This window comes from Salvelinus fontinalis, chromosome 10 (genome assembly GCF_029448725.1).
Source record: "Salvelinus fontinalis isolate EN_2023a chromosome 10, ASM2944872v1, whole genome shotgun sequence".
In the NCBI taxonomy this organism is placed as follows: domain Eukaryota; kingdom Metazoa; phylum Chordata; class Actinopteri; order Salmoniformes; family Salmonidae; genus Salvelinus; species Salvelinus fontinalis.
The window spans coordinates 28053197-28079613 of NC_074674.1; the positions used below are offsets into that span (position 1 = coordinate 28053197).

The 26417-nt window shown below is 45.9% G+C and overlaps 1 protein-coding gene across 2 annotated transcripts; it reads left to right on the forward strand.

Moving 5' to 3' along the window:
• Positions 1–3601: 3601 nt before the first annotated feature.
• LOC129863919 (suppressor APC domain-containing protein 2-like) lies at positions 3602–25935 on the forward strand. Of its 2 annotated transcripts, none has more exons than XM_055936338.1 (6): positions 3602–4676; positions 19464–19594; positions 21934–22080; positions 22297–22401; positions 22694–22804; positions 23018–25935. In XM_055936338.1, the coding sequence occupies exons 1-6, from the start codon at positions 3854–3856 to the stop codon at positions 23144–23146; spliced, it is 1446 nt and encodes a 481-aa protein (XP_055792313.1). In that variant the 5' UTR covers positions 3602–3853; the 3' UTR covers positions 23147–25935. The 2 variants fall into 2 exon arrangements, with proteins under 2 accessions (XP_055792313.1, XP_055792312.1); XM_055936337.1 differs by having other exon boundaries at positions 3604–4676; positions 22691–22804.
• Positions 25936–26417: the final 482 nt, after the last annotated feature.

Here is a 26417-nt window from a genome sequence, read left to right on the forward strand (position 1 = left end):
TAGCTGAACTAGTTTATTTTTTCAATTTTGTTCTTCTTAATGGAGGCAAGTGAAACAATGGACTCCTTTTACACATAACTCCCAGGAGAAACTAGGTGACCAAAGTCCAGGCCCTTAGGCACCCAAAGAAGTGCTTAAAGAAAACCTCTTAACAATACTAGGCGCCAGAAACAGGAACAGACTGGAGAAGTGGATTGGCATGGATGAAACTCATTCAGGATTGGATTGTTTTCATTTGATGATAGACATTCAGTCAAATCATAACTGAAGGCTAAATGAGAGAAATACTTGATACTCTCTGTTCTCTCCTTTAGTCTCCATGGCCTACATTCACTTCCACTTCCTCTTTGTCTTCCACTGTGACTAAGCTTTGATTAAAAGACTGTATGATTTGAAGCACTTCCCGAAAAATAATATTGCAGTGACCCAGCTCTCAAATCATTTGCCACATGTAGTGATATTGTTGAAGGGAGAGACAGAAATACAGAGAGCAAGCCATGCACAGAGTGAAAAAAAAGGTATGGTGTGTGTGTGCACATATGCACGCCTGAGGGCCGGGTGGCCAGTGGGTGAGGAAAAGTATGGTTCTAATAAGTAAGATAAACAATACCAGGAATAAGTCCCTCAGCGCACAGATGGTTTAGCTTCCACTCATGATCTGTGGGCACTGCAGTGAGTGTGTGAGCGTGTGTTTGTGTGACTGTGGCGGTGTATGCAAGGCTTTAAATTAAACATTGTAATTGGTAGCACTGGTGATAATATTTATTTATATTTTTTAGATACAGCCTATATGAATTCTAGCTACTTTTGAAGCATGTTGTGCCTTTAGAAACAAATATGTAACCCTGTAAATAGCCTACATTAGTTTATTATAAAAGCTCAAATGTTCATATTCATTACATACCTGTCATTGAAATTAAAAAGTAATTTGTGGAATACTAGACTTCTACTTTGTGTTAAAGCACTATTTAACTATTGAGATTCCCCTGGTTTTAATGTATATGATTGAGATGAGATTCATTACATTGACAATTGTACACTGTCTATTTAAAAATGTCAGATTTGTGTTGACAAGCAAGAGATCAGTCATTCATTCATTGCTATGATCACTGATCTCCTGAAGAAGCTATCTCTTTTCCTTTCTTTGTGTGCCACCAAACGTTTGTTCCAGAGCTCCGACTTTTCAACCTGACGATCACAGACGTCATCAATTGACGTCGTTTTTTTCAGAGTTCCCAGTTGTCGTGAGAGCAACATTACTACAGCGAAAATAGCTTGCTTCTAGATAGAAGACACCGAAGCAACATTATTTAAACAAATAATCAATGTTTTCTTTTTCAGTTTCGATAAAACATTTTTTACATGATTATAGAGCTTTTTAATGTAATTTCCAAAGCCAAAAATAGTGAACATTCAATTGCCAAAACATTGAAAATATTCCATTGTCTTTTTCTGGTCCACATTGGGTTGACATAAAATAAATAGGAAATTACTATGAATTAATTTAATATATCAGTTGTGGATATTGTTTCGTTTTGATGATTTTATTGCTTGTCATACTTTAACATCATAATATCATCTCTGCTTAGACAGATAACGTTATCTTTGTGCTCCCCATACTATGCTATCTTTAGTCATCCTGTTTAGCAAGGCTAACCTGCCTAAGGATGCTGCAGAGCTGTCTGACGGAATTACTTTACTAGTTCTTTAAACTAGATAAGACACTTTCACGCACTCTTGTCTTTGTGTTGTGTACATGCGGCCAATGCCGTCTGTGTATATCTAACCTAAAGTAGAACGTAGCTGGCGTAAAAGTGTATCTATCTCTGAGCCAAGAAAACAGGCGCAATGGATTAATGTCATTGTAGTTAATTGCAACGTTTCTGTGCGGAACTAATTTGAATATTTGCTTAATGAAAACTACAACTCCCTTCAGCCCAGCGTCTAACATAGTTCTTCACTTTCTTTCATGAGTGATTTGATTTCTCTCGAGAAATGGCGCGTTTGGCTTAGAAAAACCGAACTAAATGGAATTCAAGTAGCCTAACTGAACCGACATCGGTCAATTAGTTGTTTAATAGTCCCTAACCGAACCCCCGAAATGTCGGGTAATCGCTCAGTACTAAAAACAATTCACAACTTGAATTTTTTTGAAGAAGCTAATGATCCTCTGTGGCACAGTCATGCTTTAGTAGCCAATTTTGAAATATTTTACTTATTTTTGTATAGAAGGGAGTTGGCTAATTAGGTTATATACTTTTGGGAATTCAATTTCCTTAACAGAAAGCTCCCCCTGGACACAATGCCTATGATTATCTGGGAGATTTTTTCATAGTCTCACAGCAAAATATTTGTGTCATCAAATTGGTTGCAGTTTAGAGCCATGAGTGTATGTGCATGACAGGGAGAGACAGAACAAGAGGAAAATAAGGAGGGAGAGGGGAGGCTGATTGAGAATTGAGGACTCAATTGCCTGACCCTGTGAACCTACTGATCAGTAAAAGAGTACTCCTCCCATTGAACAGTGCAGTCTCTCTCTCTCTCTCTCTCTCTCTCTCTCTCTCTCTCTCCCTCTCTCTCTCTCTCTCTCTCATGTGCACAGACACACCATCTCTTTCTCTGTCTATGCTACTATATAGGAGAGTGCACTTGCTGACTCTAGTGGAGTAGCCAAAGGGGTTGTTAGGATAATTCCTTCCATGAATGACCAAAGCCACTGTATGTGTGTAGGACTCTATACAGTATGCAGTTGTCAGGTCCTTTACTATGACAATCAATTTGAGCTTACCCTCAGGCATATAGTGATTCTGTTCCAACAATCAATATGTCTGCAATAGTGCTGTGTTTACTGTGAGGGGGAGTAGAAAAGGGAAGGTTGACAGGATATTAATTTATAGATCATACATGCATAGCCTATGATATATATTGCAGCATCCACTGTGACAGTGAAACTAAATGACATCAATTTAAAAGTTGTGCTCAAGGAATGAGATAAGAATTCAAGTCTGAGCAAGCGAGGCTTTAGGATAAAATGGGACTAGAAGCGAATGCTCTTCTCATGAATTCAGATGATTTATCTAGGCTAAATGGAGGAAACAGGAGATTTCTTTGACTTGTGTTATAAGAACCCTTTTTCTAAAGATCTGTTATGATATTTTTGGTAATATGAAGCCTACAAAGCTCTATGTTGAACATTCTGAAAGATAAGTGGCAGTCAGTTTAAACATTGTCAATGGAATGTAGCTCTGTGATACAATGTTATACAATGTAGGCTATACATTGTGTCACAATGTATCATAAGCATGATACTATGTACAAACATTATAATAAACATATTGTAAAAAGACTGCCTCTGTTTTTTTTAACAATAAACCCCACATGTAGGTTAAAGAAACATATTTCCTCACAAAAAAATTCCTGCGGGTAGGGTATGAATCCGAGAGTGAATAACGTCCGGCTTTATGAATAACAAAAGCACAACTCAAACTTCTGCCTTCCACAACCTCCAACCAATAAGCTCACGGCAATTCTGACCATGACCAATGGCTGCGTCCCTGGACAAATCTGCGCAGATGTGAAGGGCGGTCCTGTTGAAAAAGGTATGCTGGAGCCGCAAGACTTGGGAGGGAAAGTAGATACTTTCGTTAAGCGAAGGCATAAAGAAAAGCTGGTCGAATTTCTAATCTATTTTGGAGAAGTATAGTCTATAAAGGCAGGTAGGGTAGGCTACTTATAAACACATTTATTTTTGTATCACGCGTAAAGTAATAAGACGTTGGTTATAACCACATTATAAGATATATCTTGGTGAGGTTTGATTTTGGCATCATTCAATTCAACGATTGATAACTTCATGGCTTCGATAGCAACTGATACTGATCGTGGCTGCAAATTGAACGGGCCGTCGACAATTTACGGTAGGATTGGCACAAGAAGACAAGGAAAGACAAGCATAACCGGTAAAATGCAGCCCAAAGACACGGAATATTCAACAGATGGGTTACCCAAAGCCTTTTTACACAGTTTGAGGACACTCTTTGACATCCTCGATGATGGGAAGAGAGGGTATGTGCACATATCGGAGATTGAGAGTAGATGGCAAGGGGCAGATACTCATGATTTGCCCGGCGGTGTTCTGGAGTGTCTGAGGCGGGTGACCCCACCGCATGGTTGCCTGACATTTGAGCGCTTCGTGGCGGGGCTGCGATACTCCATGCCGAACCCGGACAACAACAACCACATAAAGGCTCAGGTTTCCCTGCACCCGAAACATGCACTCCTGCAATCCAAACGGCACCATATGCCAGCGCAAAAACCTGCCCCGCTCTCTACCTGCTCTGTCGGAACTCGGATTGAAAACAAAGTTCGCCCACTGGGTCCAAGCAACGGGACAAATACGCATCACAAACGCGCGTCCTCACTTCAGAGTCGGTCCAGACATAATGAGGGGAACACTGGATACCCACCAGTCACCTCGGTCGTAGGTGGTCCCATGCGTTACACCAATACGGGTTATGAGAGAACAGGCAGAAGTTTGGAACGGGTAACCATTGTGCCCGAAAGCGGTTCATATCGAGCGGATTCGGTTCGGATGGGGAAGCAGGCGCATCCACAGCAGAGTCGGGTGAGGTCCACAGAGTCCCTTGCTCTCGAGTCATCAAGTCTCCAAAAACCAAGTAAGTTTGATTATCAAAGATCAATAAAATCAGGTCTTCCATCATCTCTATCTATCTATCTCCCCCCATGTGTATGTATTTTGTTTCTCACTATGCTAAGCGATCAGTACTCGTCCTCAGCAATAAGATCAAGTGGGGTATAAACAGGTCAGGGCTATTCTACTGCCTCAGTCTCATTGACCCAGGTGTGGAGGTAGAGGAGTAGGAAACACACACATTTCTATACCAGACTGTTATCACTAAACAACTGCAGCACTAGCACCAGGTTACAACATGTTTAGCATCACATGCTGACTAGACTAGGTTGAAAAGCATTACATTTTTACATTTTAATCATTTAGCAGACGCTCTTATCCAGAGCGACTTACAGTAGAGTACATACATTTTATTACATTTTTTACATACTGAGACAAGGATATCCCTACCGGCCAATCCCTCCCTTACCCCTAACGACGATATGCCAATTGTGCGTCGCCCCACGGACCTCCCGGTTGCACAGAGCCTGGGCGTGAACCCAGAGACTCTGGTGGCGCAGCTAGCACTGCGATGCAGTGCCCTAGACCACTGCGCCACCCGGGAGGCATTAAACATGCATGGAAATTTAGCTACCTAGCTTGCTGTTGCTAGCTAATTTGTCCTGCGATATAAACATTGGGTTGTTATTTTACCTGAAATGCACAAAGTCCCCTACTCCGACAATTAATCCACAGATAAAAGGGTAAACTGAGTTTGTTTCTAGTAATCTCTCCTCCTTCAGGCTTCTTCTTTTTCTTTGGACTTTATATGGCAGTTGGCAACCAACTTTAAGGTGCATTACCACCACGACTGGACTGGAGTGTGGACCTCAGTTCATGTTTCAATCACCCACGTGGGTATATGCTCATAAAAGCCAATGAGGACAACCAATGAGGACATACACACACTTTCACACATCGTATATGCTGCTGCTACTCTATTCTTATTTTACTCTTATGAGTATCTATCCTGGTGCCTCTATGTACATATCTATGTACATATCTACCTCAATGACATCATACCCCTGCACATTGATCTGGTGCTGGTACTCCCTGTATATAGCCTCATTATTGTGTATTTTATTCCTGTTGTGTTATTATTTGTATTTATTTGTATTTCTTAACTCTGCATAGTTGGGAACGGCCTTGTAAGTAAGCATTTCACGTTAAAGTCTCTACCTGTTGTATTCGGCGCATGTGTCAAATACAATTATATTTGATTTGTTGACAAATGTCCACATTAAAACAGAGCCCACGACCTGGGGCCACAGCTAGGGGTCAATCCTTCCACACACTCTGGGTTTTTAGTAATGGAGGAGCTCAGCTAACATTATTTTGTTATCGTTATTTCAAAGCCCTGGTATGCCTCTCAAATCTCTCTGCTGCAGTGAAAAGTGTGTAATTGAATAATTGACCTCCAGCTCATCCAGAGTGAGTCACAGATCATGTCTCAAATTCTTCTGGATGCTTAGCCAGAGTTTAGACTGGGCTCTGGGCTCTTCCTATTGGGATCATCAGCCCAACTTTTCATGATCCTTTCCTGGTCTCCCTCATTAGACTGACCTGTGTTCACTGAAGTTGGGAAAGCTATGGAGAAAATCCTGCTCACTCTCTCTCCTATGTGCACACAGGCACCTCCCCCCTCTCTCTCTCTCGCTTTCTCTCTCTCCCTCTTTAATGGCCCTGCTGAGTCCAAGCCTGTCTGTATCTATAACAGGGACATGTCCGTGAAGCAGCCTGGAGGCCCTGGCTAGCTACTTATATCAGTGCCACAGACCCACTCTACCCACTACGCTCTGTACAGCCATGGGATTGGAGAGTGTGGTGAATGGCAATGTAATCTCCCCCAGCAAACCCGCTGGATTAGCACAGATTACGTGCAGAGTAATTGAGGCACTGCAGCGGTGAAAACTTGCCCACCCCTGGCCAAGCTACCATTACCCTGCTCTCTCTTCTCTCGCTCTCTGCGTTCCAAATGGCATCCTATTCCCTACATAGTGCACTACTTGGCCCTGGTCAAAACTAGTGCACTATATAGGAAATAGAGTGCCATTTGGGATGCAGGCTCTTGTGGGATATCCAAAATCATGGAGAGAGGTCACGTCTGCCCGGCTGTGGAACTCATTGAAGAGGCTGATGTGGTATTGGAGCAGGGTAATGTGAAGAGGCTGATGTGGTATTGGAGCAGGGTAATGTGAAGAGGCAGATGTGGTATTGGAGCAGGGTAATGTGAAGAGGCAGATGTGGTATTGGAGCAGGGTAATGTGAAGAGGCAGATGTGGTATTGGAGCAGGGTAATGTGAAGAGGCAGATGTGGTATTGGAGCAGGGTAATGTGAAGAGGCTGATGTGGTATTGGAGCAGGGTAATGTGAAGAGGCTGATGTGGTATTGGAGCAGGGTAATGTGAAGAGGCTGATGTGGTATTGGAGCAGGGTAATGTGAAGAGGCTGATGTGGTATTGGAGCAGGGTAATGTGAAGAGGCAGATGTGGTATTGGAGCAGGGTAATGTGAAGAGGCTGATGTGGTATTGGAGCAGGGTAATGTGAAGAGGCTGATGTGGTATTGGAGCAGGGTAATGTGAAGAGGCTGATGTGGTATTGGAGCAGGGTAATGTGAAGAGGCTGATGTGGTATTGGAGCAGGGTAATGTGAAGAGGCTGATGTGGTATTGGAGCAGGGTAATGTGAAGAGGCAGGTGTGGTATTGGAGCAGGGTAACGTGAAGAGGCTGATGTGGTATTGGAGCAGGGTAATGTGAAGAGGCTGATGTGGTATTGGAGCAGGGTAATGTGAAGAGGCTGATGTGGTATTGGAGCAGGGTAATGTGAAGAGGCTGATGTGGTATTGGAGCAGGGTAATGTGAAGAGGCTGATGTGGTATTGGAGCGGGGTAATGTGAAGAGGCTGATGTGGTATTGGAGCAGGGTAATGTGAAGAGGCTGATGTGGTATTGGAGCAGGGTAATGTGAAGAGGCAGATGTGGTATTGGAGCAGAGTAACGTGAAGAGGCTGATGTGGTATTGGAGCAGGGTAATGTGAAGAGGCAGATGTGGTATTGGAGCAGGGTAATGTGGAGAGGCAGATGTGGTATTGGAGCAGGGTAATGTGAAGAGGCAGATGTGGTATTGGAGCGGGGTAATGTGAAGAGGCTGATGTGGTATTGGAGCAGGGTAATGTGAAGAGGCTGATGTGGTATTGGAGCAGGGTAATGTGAAGAGGCAGATGTGGTATTGGAGCAGAGTAACGTGAAGAGGCTGATGTGGTATTGGAGCAGGGTAATGTGAAGAGGCAGATGTGGTATTGGAGCAGGGTAATGTGAAGAGGCAGATGTGGTATTGGAGCAGGGTAATGTGAAGAGGCAGATGTGGTATTGGAGCAGGGTAATGTGAAGAGGCAGCTGTGGTATTGGAGCAGGGTAATGTGAAGCGGCAGATGTGGTATTGGAGCAGAGTAATGTGAAGAGGCAGATGTGGTATTGGAGCAAGGTAATGTGAAGAGGCAGATGTGGTATTGGAGCGGGGTAATGTGAAGAGGCAGGTGTGGTATTGGAGCAGGGTAATGTGAAGAGGCAGGTGTGGTATTGGAGCAGGGTAATGTGAAGAGGCTGATGTGGTATTGGAGCAGAGTAACGTGAAGAGGCTGATGTGGTATTGGAGCAGAGTAACGTGAAGAGGCTGATGTGGTATTGGAGCAGGGTAACGTGAAGAGGCTGATGTGGTATTGGAGCAGAGTAACGTGAAGAGGCTGATGTGGTATTGGAGCAGGGTAATGTGAAGAGGCAGATGTGGTATTGGAGCAGGGTAATGTGAAGAGGCAGATGTGGTATTGGAGCAGGGTAATGTGAAGAGGCTGATGTGGTATTGGAGCAGGGTAACGTGAAGAGGCTGATGTGGTATTGGAGCAGGGTAATGTGAAGAGGCAGATGTTGTATTGGAGCAGGGTAATGTGAAGAGGCAGATGTGGTATTGGAGCAGGGTAATGTGAAGAGGCTGATGTGGTATTGGAGCAGAGTAACGTGAAGAGGCTGATGTGGTATTGGAGCAAGGTAATGTGAAGAGGCAGATGTGGTATTGGAGCAGGGTAATGTGAAGAGGCAGATGTGGTATTGGAGCAGGGTAATGTGAAGAGGCTGATGTGGTATTGGAGCAGGGTAACGTGAAGAGGCTGATGTGGTATTGGAGCAGGGTAATGTGAAGAGGCAGATGTGGTATTGGAGCAGGGTAATGTGAAGAGGCTGATGTGGTATTGGAGCAGGGTAATGTGAAGAGGCCGATGTGGTATTGGAGCAGGGTAATGTGAAGAGGCTGATGTAGTATTGGAGCGGGGTAATGTGAAGAGGCAGATGTGGTATTGGAGCAGGGTAATGTGAAGAGGCAGATGTGGTATTGGAGCAGGGTAATGTGAAGAGGCAGATGTGGTATTGGAGCAGGGTAATGTGAAGAGGCTGATGTGGTATTGGAGCGGGGTAATGTGAAGAGGCAGATGTGGTATTGGAGCGGGGTAAGGTGAAGAGGCTGATGTGGTATTGGAGCAGGGTAATGTGAAGAGGCAGATGTGGTATTGGAGCAGGGTAATGTGAAGAGGCTGATGTGGTATTGGAGCAGGGTAATGTGAAGAGGCTGATGTGGTATTGGAGCAGGGTAATGTGAAGAGGCTGATGTGGTATTGGAGCAGGGTAATGTGAAGAGGCTGATGTGGTATTGGAGCAGGGTAATGTGAAGAGGCTGATGTGGTATTGGAGCAGGGTAATGTGAAGAGGCAGATGTGGTATTGGAGCAGGGTAATGTGTAGAGGCAGATGTGGTATTGGAGCAGGGTAATGTGAAGAGGCAGATGTGGTATTGGAGCAGGGTAATGTGAAGAGGCTGATGTGGTATTGGAGCAGGGTAATGTGACGAGGCTGATGTGGTATTGGAGCAGGGTAATGTGAAGAGGCAGATGTGGTATTGGAGCAGGGTAATGTGAAGAGGCAGATGTGGTTTTTGAGCCGGGTAATGTGAAGAGGCTGATGTGGTATTGGAGCAGGGTAATGTGAAGAGGCTGATGTGGTATTGGAGCGGGGTAATGTGAAGAGGCAGATGTGATATTGGAGCAGGGTAATGTGAAGAGGCAGATGTGGTATTGGAGCAGGTAATGTGTAGAGGCAGATGTGGTATTGGAGCAGGGTAATGTGAAGAGGCTGATGTGGTATTGGAGCAGGGTAATGTGAAGAGGCTGATGTGGTATTGGAGCAGGGTAATGTGAAGAGGCAGATGTGGTATTGGAGCAGGGTAATGTGTAGAGGCAGATGTGGTATTGGAGCAGGGTAATGTGAAGAGGCAGATGTGGTATTGGAGCAGGGTAATGTGAAGAGGCTGATGTGGTATTGGAGCAGGGTAATGTGACGAGGCTGATGTGGTATTGGAGCAGGGTAATGTGAAGAGGCAGATGTGGTATTGGAGCAGGGTAATGTGAAGAGGCTGATGTGGTATTGGAGCAGAGTAATGTGAAGAGGCTGATGTGGTATTGGAGCAGGGTAATGTGAAGAGGCAGATGTGGTTTTGGAGCAGGGTAATGTGAAGAGGCTGATGTGGTATTGGAGCAGGGTAATGTGAAGAGGCTGATGTGGTATTGGAGCAGGGTAATGTGAAGAGGCTGATGTGGTATTGGAGCAGGGTAATGTGAAGAGGCTGATGTGGTATTGGAGCAGGGTAATGTGAAGAGGCTGATGTGGTATTGGAGCAGGGTAATGTGAAGAGGCTGATGTGGTATTGGAGCAGGGTAATGGGCCAGTGGCTGGAGCTGGACTGTGGACTATGTTTAACAGAGCTACTGACCCCAATGCTTTAGTGCCCTGCCAAAGTTAAGCTGAAAGAAAGGCATAATAACAAGTATCACTTTACTGGAACACTATGAAATATTTCCCACACTCTTAAAGGCAGCTTCTGGACAACGTCACTGTGTGGGCGACATGACGTCCATGCTATACAATGCTCTAAACACTGAAAAAATATGAGGAAAGATTGAGCATTTTTCATGGCTGCAGTGCCTGCTGTTCTATCTCTGTGTATCTGAGCAGTGAACTGTAGGCAGCCACGCAGGCAGGGGAGGCTGTGTGGAAGTGGTTGGACAGAGAGAGCGAGAGAGAGCTTGTCAGAGCTGGCCTTTCCGACCCGTCTGACTGCAAATTACCCATGAGGCGTGAGGAACAACTCACCTCTGGAAAAACTGTCTCTGGAGCCAGAGACCGTTTGGAGAAGCACAGAGGAGGTGGTGTATGTCTCTTTGTTAACAACAGCTTGTCCACAATCTGTAATATTAAGGACGTCTCGAGGTTCGGCTCGCCTGAGTTAGAATACCTCATGACCACATTATTTACCAACAGAGTTTTCATCTTTATTTTACGTAGTTGTCTATTTACCACCTCAAACCGGTGCTGGCACTAAGACCGCACTCAACGAGCTGTATAAGGCCATAAGCAAACAAGAAAATGCTCAACCAGGGGCGGCGCTCCTAGTGGCCGGTGACATTAATTCAAGAGAACTGAAATGACATTTACTCCACACACAGAGACGCATACAAAGCTCTCCCCCACCCTCCATTTGGCTAATCTGACCATAACTCTATCCTTCTGATTCCTGCTTAAAAGCAAAAGCTCCAACAGGAAGTACCAGTGACATGCTCAATACGGAAGTGCTCTGATGCAGCAGATGCTAAGTTATAGGACTGTTTTGCTAGCACAGACTGGAATATGTTCTGGCATTCATCCGATGGCATTGAGGAGTTTACCACATCAGTCACCTGCTTCATTAATAAATGCATCGATGACTTTGTCCCCTCAGTGACTGTACATACATATCCCAACCAGAAGCCATAGATTACAGCCAACATCCGCACTGAGCTAAAGGCTAGATCTGCCAGTTTCAATGAGCTAATCCCGCTACGCCCTCCAACGAACCGTTAAACAGGCAAAGTGTCAATACAGGACCAAGATCAAATCCTGCTACACCAGCTCTGACGCTCGTCGGATGTGGCAGGGCTTGCACACTATCATGGATTACAAACGGAAACCCAGCCAAAGCTGTCCAGTGCCTACCAGCTAAATACTTTCTATGCACGTTTCGAGGCCAGCAACGCTGAACTATGCATGAGAGCACCAGCTGTTTCCGGATGACTGTGTGATCACGCTCTCTGTAGCCGGTGTGTGTAAGACCTTTAAACAGGTTAACATTCTCAAGGCCGAAGGGCCAGACGGATTACCAGGACACGTAGTGAGACCAGCTGGTAAGTGTCTTCACTGACATTTTCAACCTCTCCCTGACCAAGTCCTTAATACCTACATGTTTCAAGCACACCACCAGTCCTTGTGCACAAGAATGCCAAGGTAACCTGTCTGAATGACTATCGCCCCGTAGCACTCACATCTGTAGTTATGACATTTTTTGAAAGGCTGGTCATGGCTCACATCAGCACCATCATCCCAGACACCCTGGACCCACTCCAATTAGCATACCGCTTCAAAAGATCCACAGATGCCGCAATCTCTATTGCACTCCACACTGCCCTTTCCCACCTGAACAAAAGGAACAACTATGTGAGAATGCAGTTCATTGAATACAGCTCCGTGTTCAACACCATTGTGCCCTTCAAGCTCATCGCTAAACTAAGGATCCTGGGATTAAACACATCCCTCTACAACTGGATCCTTCCTGAGGCCACCCCCAGGTGGTTAGGGTAGGCAACAACAACTCTGCCACGCTGACCTTCAACACGGGGGCCCCTCATGGGTGTGTGCTTAGTCCCCTCCTGTACTCCCTGTTCAACCACGACTACATGACTGCCCACGACTCCAACACCATCATTAAGTTTGCAGACGACACAGCCTGATCACTGACGGCGATGAGACAGCCTACAGGGAGGAGGTCAGAGACCTGGCAGTGTGGTGGCAGGACAATAACCTCTCCCTCAACATCAGCAAGACAAAGGAGCTGATCGTGGACTACAGGAAACGGAGGACCGAGCATGCCCCCATCCACATCAAAGAGTCTGTTGTGGAACAAGTTGAGAGCTTCAAGTTCCTTGGTGCCCACATCACTAAGGAATTATCATGGTCCACACACATCAACCTAGTCATGAAGAGGGCACTGCAATGCCTCGTCACCCTCATGAGGCTGAAAAGATTCTGCATGTGCCCTCAGATCCTCAAAACATTATACAGCTGCAGCATTGAGAGCATCTTGACTGGCTGCATTTTATTTTTATTTTATTTCACCTTTATTTAACCAGCTAGGCTAGTTGAGAACAAGTTCTCATTTGCAACTGCGACCTGGCCAAGATAAAGCAAAGCAGTTCGACACATACAACAACACAGAGTTACACATGGAATAAACAAAACATACCATCAATAATACAGTAGAAAAATAAGTCTATATACAATGTGAGCAAATGAGGTGAGATAAGGGAGGTAAAGGCAAAAAAGGCCATGGTGGCGAGGTAAATACAATATAGCTGTCACGCCCTGACTTTAGTTATATTTCTTTTCTTTATTTTTTGGTTAGGTCAGGGTGTGACAAGGGTGGTTTGTTTAGTTTTTGTTTTTGTCTTGTCTAGGGGTGTTGTCTATCTATGGGGATTTGGTATGGTCTAGGGGATTGTAAGTTTATGGTGGCTTGAATTGGTTCCCAATCAGAGACAGCTGTTTCTCATTGTCTCTGATTGGGGAGCCTATTTAGGTTGCCATTTTCCATGTTGGTTTTGTGGGTAGTTGTTTTCTGTCTCTGTACCAGACAGGACTGTTTCGTTTGTTCCGCTTTGTTATTTTTTGTTCTGGTGTTCAGTGTTATTAAAAATCATGAACACGTACCACGCTGCACCTTGGTCCTCTCCTTCTTCCTCAGACGAACATCGTTACAGAACTACCCACCTCCAAAGTACCAAGCAGCGTGGTAAGGAGGAGCAGCGTGGCCAGGAGTATGAGACAACCTGGGAGGAGGTAGAGAGATGGGCGGTCGACCCAGGGAGAGTGCCAGAGCCCGTCTGGGAGTCTATGGAGCAGTGCGAAGAGGGATACCGGAGGATGGAGTCAGCGAGACGAACACGGCTGGCAAGGAAGCCCGAGAGGCAGCCCCAACATTTTTTTGGGGGGGGGAACATGGGGAGTGTGGCAGAGTCAGGTTGGAGACCTGAGCCAACTCCCCGTGCTTACCGTGGCAGGCGTCGTACTGGTCAGACACCGTGTTATGAGGTGGAGCGCACAGTGTCTCCAGTACGCGTTCTTAGCCCGGTGCGCTATATCCCAGCTCCTCGCATCGGCCGGGCTAGTGTGAGCATCCAGCCAGGACGGACTGTGCCAGCCCTGCTCTCCAGACCTCCAGTGCGTCTCCTCGGCCCGGGTTATCCTGCGCCAGTCCTACGCACGGTGTCCGCGGTTTGCCAGCACAGCCCAGTGCGGCCTGTTCCAGCTCCCCGCACTTGCCGGGCTACAGGGGGTATCCAGCCAGGACGAGCTGTACTAGCTCTGTGCTCGAGACCGCCAGTGCGCCTCCACGGCCCAGTGTATCTGGTGCCTCGGCTAAGGAAGAGGCCTCCTGCATGTCTCCCCAGCCTGTGCTAAGCCCTAACCCTCCTGCATGTCTCCCCAGCCTGGTGAGTCCTGTGCCTGCTCCCAGAGCCAGGCCTCCTGTGTGTCTCTCCACTCCAGTGATGATCCATGGCACGAAGCCTCCAGTGATGATCCATGGCAAGAAGCCTCCAGTGATGATCCATGGCACGAAGCCTCGAGTGATGATCCATGGCACGAAGCCTCGAGTGATGATCCATGGCACGAAGCCTCCAGTGATGATCCATGGCACGAAGCCTCCAGTGATGATCCATGGCACGAAGCCTCCAGTGATGATCCATGGCACGAAGCCTCCAGTGATGATCCATGGCACGAAGCCTCCAGTGGTGATCCATGGCACGAAGCCTCCAGTGGTGATCCATGGCACGAAGCCTCCAGTGGTGATCCATGGCAAGATGCCTCCAGTGATGATCCATGACAAGAAGCCTCCAGGGGTGAGACATGGCACGAAGCCTCCAGAGACGGCGTCCGGCACGGGGCCTCCAGAGACGGCGTCCGGCACGGAGACTCCAGAGACGGTCTCCGGCCCGGAGCCGCCAGAGTCTCCCTCCTGTCCGGAGCCGCCAGAGTCTCCCTCCTGTCCGGAGCCGCCAGAGCCGCCCTCCTGTTTGGGACCCTCTGCAAGGGTCCCCAGTCCGGGGTCGGCGGCAAGGGTCCCCGCTCCAGAGGCGCCACCTAAGTGGGCTAAGACTAAGGTGGAGCGGGGTCCACGTACTGTGCCAGAGCCGCCACCGCGGATAGATGCCCACCCAGACCCTCCCCTATATCTTTAGGTTTTGCGGCCGGAGTCCGCACCTTTGAGGGGGGGTACTGTCACGCCCTGACTTTAGTTATATTTGTTTTCTTTATTTTTTGGTTAGGTCAGGGTGTGACAAGTGTGGTTATTTTAGTTTTTGTATTTGTCTAGGGGTTTTTGTCTTGTCTAGGGGTGTTGTCTATCTATGGTGATTTGGTATGGTCTAGGGGATTGTAGGTTTATGGTGGCTTGAATTGGTTCCCAATCAGAGACAGTTGTTTCTCGTTGTCTCTGATTGGGGAGCCTATTTAGGTTGTCATTTTCCATGTTGGTTTTGTGGGTAGTTGTTTTCTGTCTCTGTGTCTGTACCAGACAGGACTGTTTTGTTTGTTACGCTTTGTTATTTTTTGTTCTAGTGTTCAGTGTTATTAAAAATCATGAACGTGTACTACGCTGCACCTTGGTCCTCTCCTTCTTCCTCAGACGAACATCGTTACAATAGCAAGTAAAACACTGGAATGGTAGATTTGCAGTGGAAGAATGTGCAAAGTAGAAATAATGGGGTGCAAAGGAGCTAAATAAATAAATACAGTAGGGGAAGAGGTAGTTGTTTGGGTTAAATTATAGATGGGCTATGTTCAGGTGCAGTGATCTGTGAGCTGCTCTGACAGCTGGTGCTTAAAGCTAGTGAGGGAGATAAGTGTTTCCAGCTTCAGAGATTTTTGCAGTTTGTTCCAGTCATTGGCAGCAGAGAACTGGAAGGAAAGATGACCAAAGGAGGAATTGGCTTTGGGGGTGACCAGTGAGATATACCTGCTGGAGCGCGTGCTACGAGTGGGTGCTGCAATGGTGACCAGTGAGCTGAGATAAGGCGGGGCTTTACCGAGCAGAGACTTGTAGATAACCTGTAGCCAGTGGGTTTGGCGACGAGTATGAAGCGAGGGCCAAGCAACGAGAGCGTACAGGTCGCAATGGTGGGTAGTGTATGGGGCTTTGGTGACAAAACGGATGGCACTGTGATAGACTGCATCCAGTTTGTTGAGTAGAGTGTTGGAGGCTATTTTATAGATGACATCACCGAAGTCGAGGATTGGTAGGCTGGTCAGTTTTACGAGGGTATGTTTCGCAGCATGAGTGAAGGATGCTTTGTTGCGATATAGGAAGCCGATTCTAGATTTAATTTTGGATTGGAGATGCTTAATGTGAGTCTGGAAGGAGAGTTTACAGTCTAAGCAGACACCTAGGTATTTGTAGTTGTCCACGTATTCTAAGTCAGAGCTGTCCAGAGTAGTGATGCTGGACGGGCGAGCAGGTTGAATAGCATGCATTTAGTTTTACTTGCGATTAAGAGCAGTTGGAGGCCACGGAAGTAGAGTTGTATGGCATTGAAGCTCGTCTGGAGGTTAGTTAACACAGTGTCCAAAGAGGGGCCAGAAGTATACAGAATGGTGTCGTCTGCGTAGAGGTGTATCAGAGAATCACCAGCAGCAAGAGCAGCATCATTGATGTATAAAGAGAAGAGAGTCGGCCCGAGGATTGAACCCTGTGGCACCCCCATAGAGACTGCCAGAGGCCCTGACAACAGGCCCTCCGTTTTTACACACTGAACTCTATCAGAGAAGTAGTTGGTAAACCAGGCGAGGCAATCATTTGAGAAACAAAGGCTGTCGAGTCTGCCAATAAGAATGTGGTGATTGACAGAGTCGAAAGCCTTGGCCAGGTCAATGAAGAGGGCTGCGCAGTAATGTCTCTTATTGATGGCGGTTATGATGTTGTTTAGGACCTTGAGCGTGTCTGAGGTGCACCCATGACCAGCTCTGAAACCAGATTGCATAGCGGAGAAGGTACGGTGGGATTCGAAATGGTCGGTAATCTGTTTGTTAACTTGGCTTTCGAAGACCTTAGAAAGACAGGGTAGGATAGATATAGGTCTATAGCAGTTTGGGTTTAGAGTGTCACCCCCTTTGAAGAGGGGGATGACCGCGGTAGCTTTCCAATCTTTGGGAATCTCAGACGATACGAAAGAGAGGATGAGCAATTTCGGGGTTGCAACAATTTCGGCAGATCATTTTAGAAAGAGAGGGTCCAGATTGTCTAGCCCGGCTGATTTGTAGGGGTCCAGATTTTGCAGCTCTTTCAGAACATCAGCTATCTGGATTTGGGTGAAGGAGAAATGGTGGGGGCTTTGGCGGGTTGCTGTGGAGGGTGCCGGGCAGTTGACCGGGGTAGGGGTAGCCAGGTGGAAAGCATGGCCAGCCGTAGAAAAATGCTTATTGAAATTCTCAATTATAGTGGATTTATCGGTGGTGACAGTGTTCCCTAGCCTCAGAGCAGTGGGCAGCTGGGAGGAGGTGCTCTTATTCTCCATGGACTTTACAGTGTCCCAGAACTTTTTTGAGTTAGTATACAGGATGCAAATTGCTGTCTGAAAAAGCTAGCTGCATCAACGCTTAGTATGGCAACTGTTTGGCTTCAGACGCAAGGCGCTACAGAGGGTAGTGCGTACCGCCCAGTACATAACTGGGGCCGAGCTCCCTGCCATCCAGGACCTCTATACCAGGTGGTGTCAGAGGAAGACCCTAAAAATTTTCAAAAACTCCAGCCACACAGGTCATAGACTGTTCTCTCTGCTACCACACGGCAAGTGGTACCGATGCACCAAGCCTGGAACCAACAGGACCCTGAACAGCTTCTACCCCAGGCTTTAAGACTGCTAAATAGTTAGTTAAATAGTTAACCGATACCTACCCGGACTATCTGTATTGACCCTTTTTGCACTAACTCTTTTGACTCATCACATACGCTGCTACTACTATTTATTATCTATCCTGTTGCCTAGTCACTTTATCCCTATCTATATGTACATATCTACCTCAATTATCTCGTACCCCTGCACATCAACTCTGTACTGGTACCCCATGTATGTAGGCAAGTTATCATTACTCATTGTGTATTTATTCCTTGCGTTATTATTTTTATAATTATTCCTTGTGTTATTATTTTAAATGTTTTCAACAACAAAAAAGTAGAAATGGCCATTAGGCTCTGTCTTTTAATTAGCAATGCTGTTTCAAGGCATGCAAATGAGGCTTACCTACACTGGTAAACAGTATCCTCTTTGGGTGCCACAGTCCTACTTGAAATGATCTAGAGCCACTAAACTAGGTGCTCTACATATTTCCCTCCCCCTCTCTGAATCCACATACTCCTGCCCTCAAGGAACTATCTCCAGTTTCCGATTAACAGGATTTCTGGGAGTCCAGATACAACATGGAAACGTGTCATGTTTTCTCTGCTCTGTTATCAACTATCACCTGAACTGTTTTTATATACATAAGTTCTTACAATTTATTCTCATCTTCCCTCAGAATTGTAATTTATCCCCATTTAATACAACCCAACCAGATAGGGTTGATAAGGTTAGCAGGGAGGGATGGTAGCGCCCTCGTGTGGCCACCAAAGGCACTGCAGGGTTTACAGATTTCACTATTCTGAGTAGTGGCCTCTCCCTTTTCTCTCTCTCTCTCTCTCTCTCTCTCTCTGTCTCTTTCTCTCTCGTGTTCTCCCTCGTTCACGCACGCACTCACTCATATACACACACACAGTCATAGACTGTTCTCTCTGCTACCGCATGGCAAGCAGTACCGATGCACCAAGTCTGGAACCAACAGGACCCTGAACAATGTTTACCCCCAAGCCATGGGACTGCTAAATAGTTAACCAAATAGCTACCCAGACTGCATTGACCCTTTTTGCACCAACTCATTTGATTCATCACTTACTGTATGCTGCTGCTGCTACTCTGTTTATTATCTATCCTGTTGCCTAGTCACTTTACTCCTACCTATATGTACATAGTACCTCAATGACCTCCTAGTCCTGTACATCGACTTGGTACCCCATCTATATAGTCATGTTATCGTTGCTCATTTTGTGTTTGATCCTCGTTATTTTTAAAATAATTTTCAAAATGTTCTCTGCATTGTTGGGAAGTAAGTAAGCATTTCACTGTTAGTCTACACTTGTTGTGTACGTGAAAGCATGTGACAAATACAATTTGATTTGATTTGGAGTGTGGTTTTGGTGACAATGTGTTAGTCTGATCTCTTTTGATTGTTGTCTGGGGGACAGTTCAGTTGTACCATAGATGGAAACCGTGATGCACTGAACACAGCAGAGTGAGTCAGAACGTCTCTCTGATGTTCATGTCCATCTAGCTCTATGTATTTGATACTAACATTATAGAAGTGCAAACAAGTTTGTTCTTCCTTACAGCAAATGGGTATGTTTACATTTTATGTATTAATTATCCAGTTAGCCAAAGCATAGTTGTACTAACCAGACAGTTGATACCTGTGTTCTAGACAAGACCTGGAAGTCAGTTGGTGAAATCAGCAAAAAATCTTTCTGACCACCCATTCCTGCCCAATTTCTGGTCCAGGTATTGTGGAGGCTGGGTTACCGAGGTCCCAGAGTGAGTCAGCCACGGGATTAACTGTCTCCAGACGCCATGGGCGGAGCCGAGATGAGCAGAGACGCCATACCATCACCAACGGGGTGGATTATGGAATGGTACTTACGCCCGCTAACACACACACACACACACACACACACACACACACACACACACACACACACACACACACACACACACACACACACACACACACACACACACACACACACACACACACACACACACACACACACTGTTGCATTATGCACAGTGTTTAGAGAGGCAGTCAAACAACCATGTTCTGCCAGTGAAAACAGGTATTTTGTGATCCACAGACAATGTGAAAGTGGTCTCATATGGGTATTCAGTGATAGGGTTCGTGTTAGGGGTCAGTTCAACTTTTTATCTAGAGTAGGGGTGAGGTGGAGAACATTTTCATGGATAAACAGGCCTATCTGCTCTGTGCAGACTGCAACTGCTGTAGGTCAATTTGTTTCTGTTGGCCAACACCCACCATTAACTCCCCCATTCAACCCCTCTCCCTACACCCCTCCCACCTTTCACTCAGTCCAACCCCTCTCCCCCTGTGGCCCTCCCAATCTCCTACCCCTTTCCATGCCTCCTCTCGCCCTCTTTTTCTCTCTTTCTATCCCCCTGCCTCTAATTTCTCTCTGAACCCTACTTTATCCCCCTCTCTCTGTCTTCCCCTCTCCTTCCACTCGTTCTCTGTGGGAAGTCGTAGAGGGTGCTGCTCCCCCCTCTGGCCGCCTGTCCTCATTGTAATGAGCCGGGTCGGGCCCAGGGGCCTGGAAGCAGGGGATTCGCTTGGCCCACCCGGCCCAGCCTGGACAGCTGTCTGGGCAGCCTACACCACTGTCTTCATCCCTCTCAGCAGCAGTCTGTACAGCAGCAAGGCCCTGCACTTTTTCCTCAGGGTGAGTGAGAACAACTAGAGGAGAGAGGTCAGGAAAGAGAAGTAAAAACGGAGTCTTGTTTGGTCATTGAGCTGTTTCCATGAATGTGTATGTCTATTACACGCTTGCAGGTGTGTGTTGAGCTGTGTCAAAATGTAACTATGGAGTTATGAGCAGAGTCAGGGAGAGATAACCGTTTGTCAACTAGCTGAATATTTGACAGTTCTGTGTCTGCGGTTGATGTGTTGTTGAAACTAGTGGAAAGTGCCAGTTTCAGTTGGTGTCTTGTTGATAACCAGTAAACTCCTAGTTGTAATGTTTGTTCCTCTAGCCCTAGCAGGTGTATGGTAGTTTGTACTGTTTGGAGCTGTTGTGTAGATTATCCTGATGCCCATGATACTGTACTTTGTGATTGTAGAAACGACAACATCAGCTGTGTCATGCCGCTGTAGTATGCTTTGTCATTTTAACATTTACATTCAAATCATTTAGCAGACGCTCTTATCCAGAGCGACTTACATGAGCAATTAAGGTTAGGTGCCTTGCTCAAGGGCACATCGTCGGCTCGGGGATTCAAACCACAGACCTCTCGGTTACGCTATTAACCGCTAGGCCACCTGCAGCCCTGGTGATGTTAGCTTTGTCAGCCAGCTCCCCCCTCCTGTACCCCCTCTCCCCTCTGCAACTTTTCCTCCCCCTGTTCTGTGTTCTCCCCCCCCCCCTCTTTACAGAGCATATTTTCCCTGCCTGTGGCCCACCACACAAACACAGCCTGACACTCTGGGTCACGCTTCATTCCAGGCACAACCCCACCCCCCACTCCCCAACCTCTCTTTCATCCCTCGCTCTCCTCCCCTCTGTTTGCAGCTCCCATTCAACCCAGCATGGCCAGAGCTGAAAGGGGAAATGTGTTTAGTATGCAGTGATGGCACAAGAGGTTTACCCTGGCTAATTACAGTCCAGATCAGATAACAGCAACAGTATCAGTAGACTTTGACAATACTGGTTGGTTTGGCCACTGCATTATGTCATTGGGAACTAGGCCTTTGTACAGACATGGTTTTCCCGACGGTGATAGTGTATAGAGAGGGTGGCTGAATGCCAGGAATGGGGCCTGTGCTGTGGAACTGGAGGATAGGATGGTCAGCAGAACTCAATGCTGGCTACCTGTCACTGGGACAGGACGCCCTGTTGTAGTGGCTACTGTTTTCCTATTCTTAGGTCTTTGCATGGTTGCCATGGCGCCGGGCTGAGCGCTGCTCTTAACATTGTCTCCTGTTGAGGTCAGGGTACCACTCCGGCACAATTGGCCCGGTGCCATTGTCTCAGAACAAAAGCGGCAGACAAATGTGCAAATAAAGGGTGCAGATTTTCCAAGTAACCCAAAACAACATAACCATCATAAATATTGACAAGCTTTTTTGGTGCTCAGGATGAGTATAAGCTTGAGGAGCCAGGTTCGCCAAATGACTTCAGGTAAGTGACCCATATTGACGATGACTGTAAGAGAGAAGTTGACTCCCTTTCCCCCCTCCCTCCAGCTGAAGCAGATGAAGGAGTTGGAGCAGGAGAAGGACTCTCTGCTGGCCGGTCTGGACGTGGTGGAGCGGGCTAGAGAGTGGTACCAGACTCAGATCCACAACGTCACCGAGAGACAGAGACACGTGGGCCAAAGCAACCACTGCGCGGTAATGACTGTTCATTAGGCAACAAACAGACGGAAACAAACTGAAACAGAGAGGGACTACTATTGAGGTTCAATAAGAAACGCTCCTTTTCGTTTTCCGTTGCATGCCCTAATGAACATGACCCAAGGCATGTATATAATTTAGTAGGAATGGATGATACAGTGTATGAATTATCTGAAACTGTCCAGTTCTTACTCTCTTTCTCTCTCCCACCAGGATTTCTTCACAGAATCCCAGAATCAAAGTCACATGAATGTTCTGCTTCCCAAGCTGCAGGAAGTCAACCGTTGCCTTAATGACCTAATTTCCTGCTCTGGAGCGGTGAGTCTTGAAATAAGACACCTTACCTGACTGTGTCTGAGTGTCCTCACTGCTCTAAAAAATGGGGGATGGTTGTCTCATATGAGTGTGTAATTTCTAAGGTCAAATTGAATTCCACGGTAATTGTGAAGGGACTTATTTTCCTCTTACTGGAGTCCTCTCAGTGGCAATAAGATGTTGAGAGGTTGTTCTATGTTTTAGAATGAGAGTAGAGTCAAGACTAAACACTAGAGTCGTTACTGAAACATGGTAATTCATGGGGAATAATCTTTCTTTCTCTCCCTCTTAGCAGTCTTTCCCATCCTCCAGCTCCCAGCCCACAGTGATCTCCTCCAGCTTCCAGCCTCCTGCCCCCCCACAAGCCATTCAGAGACTAAAGGACCAGAACCGCCTTCTCACTCAGGTGAACTGAACATATCATGTCAATGTACTGTAAATGTACAGATTTCCTGTACACCTCACCACTGTCCCTTAATGATGGTCTGACCTCTACCCATCTCTTCTCCCTGCTGCATTGAAGCTGTATGTAAACTCCTTTAATGCACAATAAAGGCATGTTTAAACTCAAAACTATCTTCTCCCCTGTCCATGTCGCTCGTCCTCCATCCCGGTGCAGGAGGTGACAGATAAGGGTAAGCGCATCACTCAGCTGGAGCAGGAGAAGTCTGCTCTGATCAAACAGCTGTTTGAGGCTCGCGCCCGGAGCACGCACGACAGCAGCACCATGGACTCCACCTTCATCTGAATACAGACACCATAATAGAACCACACTGCTCTATCTGACCCCCCCCCCACCTCCCCAGTCACAACAAGACAACTGTATCAGCTGTACCACTCCTACTGGATTCCACACTCAACTCACCACTTCTGTCATGATGAAAGCACCTTGAACTTTTTTACCCCGCATTGTACCACTCCCTTTGGATCTCCCCAACTGACCACTCCACTTAAAATGGCCTGCACACTAATCTGGGCCGGCCACTCCTTGGGGGGAGGGACCCCGGAGTCAACCCTCCTATGATACAGTCAGCCTCACCCACTGGGCAAAAATCCAGGAACACCACAGTCTTACCACTCCTAACTGGGGCCTTCCCAGGATTCCACTCCCGCTTGATCACTCCAAGGATCTACTGCGATGCACTAGGATCCTACCTTATTGAACCAGCCTTTACGTTTACCCTCCCTCTCATCACAGTATATCCTATGTGATTGGACATCATGGACTACATTTAAAACCGCACAGGATCCATCCCTGCCAATCACCATGACAACAGCTGCTGTACAAAATACATTTGTTGGAGGGACTTCTGGACCGATACACACACCACACTAAAAATGTAGATTTTTTTTTAAATGTAAAAGTTGATGTGCTGTGATCTACCATTCCAACACAATGTTGTTAACCATTTAATCCAGATACTTTGATCCCGGTCACACTTTGGTACATATTTCTCCCCTTCTATTCCAATACACCCAGTTGTGTACCTCAAACCTTCATTGAAATGGTTGATATGGTGAGAAGCTGAGCTCTCCTGACCTGGAGGACACCATGACTGTGCAGCATCTCATTTATGTCTCTCTAAGTACCCTTTAAGTGACGCACCAGTAAACATAGCCTATTACCCACCATTTTAGAAGCAGAGCAGCATGTAAATGTCACATTTTGTTTCCCTTAAAGTGAATGTATTGAGAGCACCAAAAGGTGACGCATGTCCTACAAGCCAAGGGGATCTAGTAGTGGAGAGGGTAAGAGAGAAGTTTGCACGTAGAAGAGACTTGAAGATGAGAAGGATTGGTATATATTGAATGTGCATTGAGCCCTGGTCCTCAGTGGCAGTGTGACCACTGGAGCAGGACGTGGCTCAGAGAAGAGGGCTGTTGTGTTGGCTAGTGGAATTAAAGTGACTCCTCCTTGGTTAATAGGCCTCTAATGTAATGTAATGCACTGTAATGATTCATGCAAGACTGATTTTATAGTGGCGCTTCTCCTCTGTGGTGTCCTGGAGCCTTTGTGTAAAAAAGAATGAGTGATACCACTTTCTGTTCATCCTGTACTAACATGGTATGTGAGACGTGGTTCCCTGAGAGGTGAACACCAAGCATAGGTACAACTGCTCTTTAATGCTGTACTTCATAATGGTCCCACTAATCCAGGATAATAAACCGCATGGTCAACAGCGGCCGTTCAGTCTTGAACCCCCTTTTTAACTGAGAAAATGTTTTTTAGTGGCTGTAGATTGCTATGTAACGCAGCTATGTGATGATGTTGCAGTGCAACTCGTATTAGGTACTGTTGTGATGTCTGCATATCAATACTCTCTGCTGTGACTGACTGCCTGTCTTTCTCTCCTGTTTGATTGTATGTCTTTGGTCTCGTTATTATCTTGCTGCACATGAGTATATAAGTGAATGCCACCCTATCCTTTCTGATTTCAATTGAAGTATTCCCACCTGACTGTAAAATAAACACCAAAAGGTGCCAATAAGGTCATACTATCAGCCACCTTTTCATCTATTTTGTGGTGTTTTACCTTGTGATCAATTTAGCCTTGCTTTTTCATTCCTTTGTATTCCAGGGTTGATCCAGATGAGGGTCATCAGTAGTAGGGTGGTTTTAAGATGTTATATTAGCCTCTTGTTGAACAAAGTTGACTTGATTTAGAAAGCAGTCACCTCTATGCAGGTGGATGTTATGGGTCAGGATGTTGACTGAACAGTTTCTGGGTGCAGGGTGCCTCCAAGTCGTGTTTTGCATGGCACCGTTGGGAGCTTATAAAGTAAGTAGGACCTGTTATATTACTCCTAAATAAACTCTCCAACCTCTTTTCCAGTATAGCAGATATTTAGAAAGTGAAGGAAAATATAAATAATTCTTACTTTGGTTAAAGAAGGTTTATACAGACAGCACACTGGGCAAATATTTCACATTTGGATTAATATTTGATTTGTTGTTGTCAGCAAACATTCATTAAATGTAAAATCAACCAAACAGTAAAACCCTCTTGTTGATTTGTGGTTGAAACCGGTGTTAAATGTAAACCATTTCTGCAACATCAATCAAAGAGCCATATATATGATGCGGTGTTTGTGTTTTGGGGAACAACAACGTCTATGGAAAAATGTTGCATCTTATTAAAACTGTTGATACACAAACGTCTTAATGAGAAAGTGTGTAAGAGGACAGGTATTCGAGGACGTGTGGCTTTGTCTTGAACCAGGCTTCCCTAAAACAGGTGTGACTTTTGGAGGTATGGCAACGCGGGGCTAGATGGCGGGTAGTAGTGCTCATGTGTGGAGAGAAAGAAGACTGTCTTGTTGATATGGATATAATTACTGATACATTTGCATCTGATACTCTTTCTTCCTCTTCTTTTGTAAAACTCATTTTGTCGGTGGCTGCCTGTAAATAGCACCGTTAAATAATCACACACATATAATTGCGCTTAACTAGTTGACTGTTTTTGTTTACAATTTGTTCTTTCTGATCAAATAAAAAAGTAACCCGTGCCAAGTTGATGGACAGGTTGAAATGAATCATCTTTGATTGAGTGTGTTATTGTAAAGATGGATGGACAGAGTGTAACTGACCAGAGACTCCCATGGTAAATGATCTGTGCAACAATGAGAAATATTACCCATGTATCTCTTCCAGACTACTAGAAGCTACATAGTCTATTCTCAGATAGTGATCTTTGTGTCTTCTGTTGAGAGATAATATAATTTGCATTAGGCTTATCTGACAGATCAATGATTGATATTGTATTTGATTAGGTGGACAATGCCTCACAGATAACTGTCAGACTAGGAAATGCCCTAGTACGTTCTCACAGTATGACATAATTCATCCAATATTCAATTTGGATTTTATTAGTTAAGATCCAACGGAGAAGATTTTAATAAGTAACATAATTCTGTTTTGCCTGAACATACATCTTAGACTTTATTGGGATTGGTATAATGACTATGTCTTTCAAAAGTTTTAGAAATGGTGAGACTGTGGGGTTTATTCATGAGAC

Coding starts and splice junctions, on each gene's coding strand:
- LOC129863919 (XM_055936337.1), top strand. CDS start 3,854: ATGGCTTCGATAGCAACTGATACTGATCGTGGCTGCAAATTGAACGGG. Junction 4,677..19,463: donor ATCAAGTCTCCAAAAACCAA/GTAAGTTTGATT, acceptor TTTCTGGTCCAG/GTATTGTGGAGGCTGGGTTA. Junction 22,805..23,017: donor AGAACCGCCTTCTCACTCAG/GTGAACTGAACA, acceptor ATCCCGGTGCAG/GAGGTGACAGATAAGGGTAA.